Source organism: Hylaeus volcanicus, chromosome 5, assembly GCF_026283585.1.
Source record: "Hylaeus volcanicus isolate JK05 chromosome 5, UHH_iyHylVolc1.0_haploid, whole genome shotgun sequence".
Taxonomy (NCBI): domain Eukaryota; kingdom Metazoa; phylum Arthropoda; class Insecta; order Hymenoptera; family Colletidae; genus Hylaeus; species Hylaeus volcanicus.
In genome coordinates, this window is record NC_071980.1 from 10,244,190 (window position 1) to 10,253,941 (window position 9,752).

Consider the following 9,752-nt stretch of genomic DNA (forward strand, 5'->3'; position numbering starts at 1 on the left):
TTTCATTCTCACTTGTTTAGTCTCTCTTGCATCGGTAACATATATTGACGATAAATAACGTAGAAAGCGCGCGGCTCTTTTTTCAGCTTCTTGCGAATGAAATAGCTCCATCGACTTCGATAATAATTCCGCTACTACCTCTATCGAGTCCCAATGTAACCAATCACGTGGAAACCGTTCGAAAACGATCTAACGGCTGCCATTTGAAAGAAACGACTTATTCTTTATTATTCCCCGGTTACGTTCATTCGCTTATCGTTCGTTACTTCTTTCGTTTTGTTTTGTACGACAGAAAACACGGTCACATCGAAAGATACAACACGTCAGGAAAATACGTTTACCCACACACACGTTGTGATATCGATAATCGTTACTTGTTTTCCATGTAGTACACATTTACGTTGTTTTTTTTTTTCATTTTACTCATTTTTCTTAAAGTGTGTTTTGTTCTGTTAGAGGGTGGAGAGTCGGCGCGCGTATATTACACGTACTTACAAGTTAATTATGCGTGTGCCATGCGAGACGAAGAATTGCGACACAGTTTTGTTTCGTTTTTTGTTGCTCTAGCGTCGATTAATAACGGGGGATGGAATGGACCGAACCAGAGGCGGACACGGTGGATGTTGCAAGGACCTGAGCCGATACTAGCGAGAAAAGAATAAAGTGTAATAAACAAAACCAAAGCGAAAACGTATTCATTTATTTATTTTGTATATCGTAAAAAAAAACGTTGACTGGTTTAACATATAGAAACAAATGGAATTCTTTCATTCGTTTGTTTTTCTTTTTTCTTTCATTTGATCGGAGAAGATTGAAATTTCTCGCCCATAGAATTTCTATTTGTAAAAACGTAAAAATGACTTTTTCTTTTTAACGCGGCCCTCAAATAATTAGAAGCAATTAGTTCGTACATATATACATATCAATCCGCCCCTGGACCGAGTGTATCCGTTGCGTTCGGACGCGTCGATATATATATTTTTTTTTTGTTTATTTATTTATCGTCGGATTCCATTATTATTACTTTTCTTTATTTCTCATTTGCGGAATGGCAACGGTAATAATAATGTCCCTCGTTTATCTCGAGGTTTCGCTCGAGGCGATCGGACCTCCATTTTACACGTGTCGTTTGTTCAGCCGGTTAAATATCCGACGCCTCGTGAAACCAGTAAAGAAGCTTTTTTTCGATATTTTTGCGGTGACGATTCAATGAAGTATCTCGGCTCGAGATGTTTTCTTCGAATTAAAAGAAAACTCGTGAGAAAACTTGTGTGTATCGGTCTTTTTTTCTTTTTTGTTTCTTTGTCGCGATTCGAATCGAAAAAACGTTATTCTACGCGAATAGATAGTCCGGAGAAACGATTATACAATTGATGGAATTGCGGGAAACAACGAATGATATTCGAACTATCGACAATTTCCACGAGATCGATCGTGTTTATAAACTGAATATTTATATACACATACATATATATACATATATGTTTAAAGAGAACATCGGGACGATATAATTTCTTTCTTTAATACGCGTTTACACAGTATGTTCTCGGTTCGTCTTTTGCTTTCTTCCGTTGCGATAGGTAAATATCTGATGTATATATATATATATATTATTGTATATAATATATCTGTATATATATATGTATATATAACATATACTGGGAGGGGGAGGGAGGGGGAGAGAGAAGCGGTGGGTGATCAAGAGGGTGAGAGAGTAAGTCGAGAGTCGGGAGAGGCAGGGTTATAAAGAATTTCTCAAAGATCGGTCGCTCGAAAAATTAGAAGAAAAAAAAACTAAAAAAAAATTAGAAAGAAAAGGAAAAATGGTGTCCCCTTTCCTCTTCGATATTCATGCAACTTGCTAAACGGACGGTCGTAGCGTGTGTAGGATTTAGAAAACATAGTTTTGGAGATATACGGCGTTTCACTCACCTCGATGCACTGCAAATTAACGCATGAAAATGATAAACGGAACGCGATCTGGCAACGATTGCACGTACGAAAATCGACAATACTTTTCGAATCAGCGTGCAAGAGGCTGAATGAATGGTAATGAAGGAAAAGGGAAGCGAACATGTCACGCCTAGGACGTAAAATTGTGTGTAATGTTTTTATGTGTGTGTTCGTGCTCGCGCACACGCGAGTGGTAGCATCTTAGATAACGGTAATACGTGCAAATATGTGGAACAAAAAAAAAAAAACAAAAATAAAGAAAGAAAAGTATCGAATGTAAAAGTAAGTCACCACCGATGTTCTTTTGGAACTTAATAACTTAATGTATTTTTACTCTCCTTTCTCCTCCTGCGTTCTTCCCTTCGTATAATAATATCGTACTTGCTAGACAATGTGAAATTTAATTTAATGACAACTGGATATAATGTAGTTAGATTCATGCGTGCTTTTTTTCCCTTTGTCTTTGTTTCTTCTCATACCTCGGTTTCGGTTTTTTCATGTTTTTCATTTTTAGCGATATTTTAGATGGTAAATAAGTGAGCAGATCTGGGGGGGGAGTGACAGTGTTTTTTTCGTTTTTTCATTTTTTTTTTGTTGTTGTTGTAAATGGTTGCTCTTCGCATCCCGTGTCTCGTCCCAACGATATCAAAATTTTCCGTCTCTATGCACCCCGCAAAGACTAGCTTTCCATTTTTTTTTTTTTTATTCTCGCGTTTACATATACCATGCGACGTAATATTTTATTTTTTGCGTATCATCCCGTTTTGTTTATTTAATATAGTCGCTTTAATTTATGAACCCTTACCTATTCGACACTAACGGTGTGGTATTCAACAACGTCGTACGACGAGACAGAGTTTGCGAAACAATACTCTTCCTGTCCTTTCCTCTGTTCATCCACAATTTGCTTCTTCCTATTCTTCCGTACAAACACGAATTGGATAATACGCTCTTCTCGGAGTAAATTTCGTGCCAAAGACTGGGGGCGAAACGTCGCGCGAATTCGATCGTTTCCTATCGTCGAGGACCGTCGCACGCGCGTCCAACGCGCGATTAGAAGCCAAACTTCCCAGAATTTCCCTTTTCTTAGTTTCTTTCGTTGACGTTTCTTTTTTTTTTTTTCTTTCTTATTTACTTTTACGCTTTCGGTCCCGCATCGTTGCGTTAGTTTCATCGAGAAAATATACACGCGGAATCGTTCGGTCCTCGGAGAGAGGATAACGGTCGACGACGCGGGATTTCCGCGTTCCAGCGTTCGAAACAGGCGATTAACAGCTGTAGCGGTTGCATCGGCAGCAATGTGCGGTCGGATTTGGGAGAAAGAGGGCAGTTCTCGAGGAGGAGATTAAGGAAAAGAGGACTCTGAAGGTGTGAGAGACGGTGGCCTTGCGACTTGTGGGAGGTAGAAAGGGTGCCGTAGGAAGATGGACAGAAATGTAAGGTAGCCCAGGTAGGTAGAGATAGAAAGGAGGTGGTGTGTGTGTGTGGGGGGGGGGGGGGGGTGTACGTGTCTCTGTATACGTGTATTTGTGTGTTGGCTGAGAGAGGGGTCACGGGGGAGTGAAAGGAAGGAAGGAAGAAGGAAACGAGGTACGCGAGGGACGAAAGGACAGGTGAATGGATAAATCGATCTCGGGTGGATGGATGGGTGAGCACTTCAAGGGACGGGGGGACGATAGAGAATAGGATGTTCTTATTAGGTTAGAAAGGACTTAAGTTTAGGAAGGTTAGTTGTCGCCGACCTCCTGTTGCTCGTCCTGCTCACCCTGCGTGTCACTGGTCCAAAGAGTGAGGTTGTCGCGCAAAAGTTGCATGATGAGCGTGGAATCTTTGTAGCTGTCTTCGTTAAGTGTGTCCAACTCTGCGATCGCGTCGTCAAACGCCTAGAACATTACATAAAGTTAGAACAACGAAACGTTACATATCGCCATTAACTTAGCTCATCGAAGTTTTAATAGCAAATGTTCCTTGTTAGAAAAAATCGATCCGCAATATGAAAGTAGTTAAACAGACACACGCGTCTTCATGCTTTCTGAAAGAACATACTAGTATTTTATCGAAGATCAAGCTGAATCGATACATCAAATTTTCAAGTAATATAATTAGAAGTATCTTTGCTCAGCAATTGTCACGGTACTTAGAATCTATTACGTGCAAGATAACCAGTGGCAAAGCATGTTAGGAAAACATGCATGCTAGCACATGTTTGCATCCTAGCAAAACTCCGATATGAATAATTATATATTGTTTTTCCATTGGTGTTAGAAAAAAAAATATTTCCATAGTTTAGAATTCAACATACTTTGCCTCTGGGGTACATGTTAATTCAGACTGCGAGCGATGCAAAGAATAGTTATTGATACAGTGGAGACGTTATTACAATCACACTATGACATCGGTCTCCGTCTTGGATGGAGTTAGTAAGACACTCAAAAACGTCGTTTATTGGTTTAACGTGGAAACACTACACGAAAATAAAATTAAAAAAGAAAAAGGAAAAACCAAATGTTGTCGTTTTGAAAGCCCTAACCTGTTTGGCCAGGTGGCAAGCCCTAGCCGGAGAATTAATAATTTCATAGTAAAAAACGGAGAAGTTCAGAGCGAGACCGAGCCTGATGGGATGCGTGGGTTGCATCTTTGACTTTGCAATGTCAAACGCCTCTTGGTACGCCTTCTGTGAATCGTCGACTACTGCTGTAATGCAAACCAGGTGGAATCCAGGTTACAATTTTCACAAATTCAACAAAGAGGACGGACAACTCTGTTATTACACGAACATTAGGAGGAATGGATAGGAAAAAGGAATGTCCTAGCAAATTATACGTAGGAATCCGTAGGAATACGTTGGAATTCATAGGGATATCATCTCCGGCGCATCGAACGAGATCCTAAAGTGTCCACGAAAATTGTTGAAGAAACTGTTATCCCTCCACCGTTATGGCTAAAAGAAATCATGTCTTTTGCTTCCACTGCACCACTACACCATCCTTGCGCATCCTCCCGCAACCGCCATAGTGACTCGCTTTCGCGAATTGTACCTGTTTGGCCAGCTGGCAGGCCTTGTCTGGTGAGTTGAGGATCTCGTAATAGAAAACGGAGAAGTTGAGGGCGAGACCTAGCCTGATGGGATGGGTAGGCTGCATCTTTGACTTGCTGATTTCGAACGCATCCTGGTATGCCTTCTGGCTGTCGTCTACCACAGCTGGATATATATATATATATATATATAAATATTTATATACACGTTACGTGTAAAATTGTTTGTATACTTGGCACATTTTTCAACTATAATCTCGAACGATATCTCTTATAATATCGATATCACGATATCTCTTATAATATAACGTGTACGAATCGTTCCACGTGAAATCGATCAGGTTCTGTACACGCTAGAGGTCAGGGATTTTTATAGAACTAAAATATATTGTAGTTCGAATTTGTTCGAAAGGAGACATAATACAGTCGGTGTAAGAAGTATTCGTACAGCAACCGATTTAAAATAAAATTCATAAGAAAAGAAGTACATAAGAGGTTAGCGTAGGAACGTTGGTTAATTATTTCTTCCAATAACATTTATTAGTAAAATACATATACAAAATTTATTTTGAATTGGTTCCTGTACGAATAACTTAACTGGAACGTTCGCGTGAACTAAAATATATTTCAGTTTTGTAGAAATCTTTAGTTTCTGGAGCTCGAAGGGATCGATTAGGCATCGAATGGCCAGTATTTTATACTAATTGTTTCGAATTCAAACTAAAACTCTACAGGTATCCGTAGCGTAACGAGCGCGTCGCGGCGTTTTCGAATCCATCTAAAATCTAACAATGTGCCAGGCACTTTAAGCCGCGAACATCTGCCGTTGCAGCTGTGCTTCTCCTTTCACAAGATGGTGCACAGGTATGCCCGTATATTGTGCGCACCTTTCCGTTCCAATAAAGAAGACCTTCGTGGAAATACTTTGAGACTACAGGTAACAATGTGTCCCTTCCAAAGAACACAATTGATTGCAGATGTACCTAGGATCTTTGGGTGTACATCGTTTCGCTTTGGAAAACCGGAAATGGTAAAGGGATGTTTAATGAATTATTAAAAAAAAAAAAGAAAGAGAGAAAAGAAAGGACGATTAATCAGAAGGGGAGGTAAGAGTTAGCACTTGATTAAACTGGAAGGTACGAACCGTTTCTTGTTTCTCCTGTGGCGACTTCTGCGAGATACCTATAGTAGTCGCCCTTCATCTTGAGGTAGAATACTTTGCTCTCGGCGTTGCTAGCCTTGGGGATCAGGTACTTATCAAGGAGTCCCTACAACAGCAACAACAGCATTGTAATTAATCGTAACGTTCATTTATAGTTTACATCTAGAATTTATTTAAAACTTCGGCAGGCGATCCCTGTACATTTACGTAACGATTCGTTCTACTTTCTAGCTACTTTGGGATTCAAATTGGAAAACGAAGCAGAGATTGAAACGATAACGAACTGAGGACTTGCGTACCGCGAATCCTGATAATTCTATGTACAGAAATAACGCCCGACACGTTTAGCATTCGTGAGGCGATTTCTGATGGGTAAAAGCACACAACTGGATACACGAACAGGCGTGTCGTTTCCTCTTCCGTTTCCCGTCTATTTCCGTATATTTGTAACACTGTCTGGCACACACGTGCCGCATATACGCTACGAGCGAACAGTAATGTTTCATCTCGAGCATTGCACTCGTGCAGACCACTCTTGAAAGATCAAGAAAACTCTGAAGAGTGTTATACGTGTCCCTGAAGCTGTTACAATGTTATTATATGTAACACCGAGTGTATGGCAACAGGTGTCCGAAACTTAAAGAGGTGCAAGTAAGAAGAAAGAGTGAGAATTACGAAATTACGAAGTTTCTTCTTTTTTAACCCTTTGCACTCGAGAGGTGACTCTCGCTAGGATTCACGCAGCAAATCTACCAGCGGTAATGTTTCTTTAGGTTTAGTTTCTTTGGAACTCGAACGCATTCGTGGCAATAAAATGCCAAGAAAGCATCTCCGCTGGCAGATGCAAGGAAAAAGGCCTCGAGTGCAAAGGGTTAAATATTGGTTTGTCCGGAAAGTCAATGTCGATTTTTGGTAGGTGCTACAAGTCTGAATATATCGAAGTGGTTGAAAACAAATAACATGTATACATCCCTTAAAAGGTGGAAAGGTTGTGGAACAAAATGGCACCTATGTAATTCAATAAATATTAGGTTGTCCGAAAAGTTTCTTTCGCTTTATTAATAAGTAATACATGCGCAATATTAATATTTTATGTTTTATGTTTTATGTTACATTACTGAATCGTGCGCGATTCATTTTGCTCCGTTACTATTACAACATGAATATCTATGAAATTAGATTGTCATGATTGTATATAAAATAACTGAGTGCAAGTCACGGAAGAAACTTTCGGGACAACCTAATATATATTAAAATTCAAACGTGTCTTTGAATTTTTCTTAGAAATTGGCACGAACTTTCTCGGCAATATGTAAATGTAAACATTCATTCTGGATTTTTCGGCGTGTTTCCGTCGATAAAAAGAATGCATATAGGTGAGATTCAATTTACTAGGGAGATACGGTAACGAACAAGTAAATCATTCTGATTGCTCGTGATCACAGCGAGCGCCAAATTAGACGTCCGAAACGTTTTGTCACGGAGGCTGGACGACGCGGAGAGATCTCGTAAGACGAGCTAGTCGAGCCGTAATTGATCCGCGTGAAATTCAAACCGGTGGATGATCTCAGTCTTCCAGCTCTTGGGATACGCGAACCCTACAAAGAAGATCGTGAGCAACGTAGTAAAACGATACCAGCGTCGAGAGCCAGGTATTGCTCTGCGAACGGGTCTCAAAGGTTGGAACATCTCGTTTTTCATCGCATCTCGTCCCGCGATTCTCGACTCTACCATTCATCTGCAATTTCGAACTGTATGAAACTGAGAGAAATATTTTCATGGTAAAGGTGAAGTTTTTTGGGGCAATTTCATTGTCTATAGGATTTAAGGGAGAGTTAAGGGAGTGGACTCCCGTGCCTTGTATGCGCTCGTACACGGAACTGCAAGGGCTTGCGTATTGTCCAATTTTTGTCTCGACAATACAGATTCGAGACCTCTCAATAATCGTTTCCGCTAGATAAATGTTCAAACTTGCGCGCAAGCTCCTATAGGTAGTCTACTTTTGCTTTTTTGTGTCATAATTAATAATATTCAGCAGTATTTCGCGATCAAAAGAAGCGATATGGTGGTGCGACAGTGCTGCCGCGTTGTCTGAACAAACGCTGCTGAATATTATTAATTATGACACAAAAAAGCAAAAGTAGACTACCTGTAGGAGCTTGCGCACAAGTTTGAACATTTATTTAGCGGAAACGGCTATTGAGAGGTCTCAAACTTGCATTATCGAGACAAAAATAGGACAATACGCAAGCCCTTGCCGTTCCGTGTACGTATACAGTGATGTGGAGCTGTGTGAGTGCGTACGAGAGCCCATACAAGGCACGGGAGTCCACTTCCTTAATCCGATTGAAAATCTTTGGCATATTTTGGATTGAAAAATTCGCAGAAATAAAATTAATGACAAAAATGACTTAAAAGCGACGCTTTTAGAAGAGTGGTCTAACATTCTATCGGAACTTACACAAAAACTTGTCGACTCGATATCTACCTAATCGATTACTGGCCGTAATTAAGACCAAAGGCATGCACACCAAATATTAAGTAAGATCAATATTGTTCATATTGTTTATTATTGTACTTTCCTTGATAACACTGTACGTGTGCCAATACTTCATTGACTATGGATTTTTCGTTTTCTTTACTTTACTTCCTTATAACGAATAACTGAGAACTCTCGGTAAACATACTATTTATGTGTATCAAAAGACATTAATAAACGTAGATTAATATTGATAGATTACTTGATAGTTTACAGATATTCAAAGAAAACTGGGTTTGCCAATACTTTGTTGACCCACTGTGTCTCTCTTGTTTCTAAGGGCACCTGAGATGGAAAACTCGGACGATGAATCGATCGAGGGAACGGAATGAGTTTCTTACCAACACGTCGTAACAGATCTCGCGCAGCTCCTTCTCCACCTTTTCCCGGTATTCCTTGGCCATCTGCTGTTTGCGCTCGGAACCCTCCGTCTTCTGCTCGATGGAGGAGATTACTCGCCACGAGCTACGTCTCGCGCCAACGACATTCTTGTACGCTACCGACAGCAGATTCCTCTCCTCGTTCGACAACTCTACTCCCGTCTCGGTGACCGCCTTCATGGCGGCTGCCATGTCGTCGTACCTTTCCGCCTGCTCGGCGAGCTTCGCGCGCTGTACCAATTCCTCCTTGTCCACGGACATTGTGTCGGCTGGAAAAACCAAAATCACGAAGGAGCGTTAGACGGTTATCGAAAACGCGTTTGGGTTTCGGGAAATTTCAGAGAGATCTTGTCCGTGTAACCCTTTCACTAGTGAATGACGGAGAATACCGTTTCGGAGAATGATTCTAAAGACAAGAAAAATAACTGAACAGAGTAGTAGGGTTAGAATTTTTTAATTTCCAGCTAGTATAAGGTTAAGTAATTAAATGTATCTGGTAAGAGACACTGATAAGAGACACTAATCCTTTTTATGTCAAGATAACAATGAGATAGAGAGATTACTATTACTATAATCCCTTTCAGTACTGTATCCTGTTAACAAAAAGAAGTATTTGAAAGTTTATGTTAACCCTTTGCACTCGAGAGGTGACTCTCTTTTTATGTCAAGATAAGAATGAGAT

The 9,752-nt window shown here is 40.2% G+C and overlaps 1 protein-coding gene across 4 annotated transcripts in view; it reads right to left on the reverse strand.

The window, feature by feature from the left end:
* Positions 1 to 3,058: 3,058 nt before the first annotated feature.
* Positions 3,059 to 9,752, reverse strand: part of LOC128877122 (14-3-3 protein zeta) — a 43,769-nt gene continuing 37,075 nt past the window's right edge. For 2 of the 4 annotated variants that reach the window (XM_054124152.1, XM_054124151.1), the window contains exons 2-5: positions 9,032 to 9,339; positions 6,134 to 6,257; positions 4,992 to 5,155; positions 3,059 to 3,836 (exon numbers count right to left, since the gene is read on the reverse strand). In XM_054124152.1, the coding sequence (XP_053980127.1) occupies positions 3,681 to 3,836; positions 4,992 to 5,155; positions 6,134 to 6,257; positions 9,032 to 9,331 (744 nt within the window). In that variant the 5' untranslated portion in view covers positions 9,332 to 9,339 and the 3' untranslated portion in view covers positions 3,059 to 3,680. Of the gene's footprint in view, positions 3,837 to 4,483; positions 4,648 to 4,991; positions 5,156 to 6,133; positions 6,258 to 9,031; positions 9,340 to 9,752 lie in introns of those variants that run through there. The other 2 variants (XM_054124149.1, XM_054124148.1) reach the window with 2 other exon arrangements.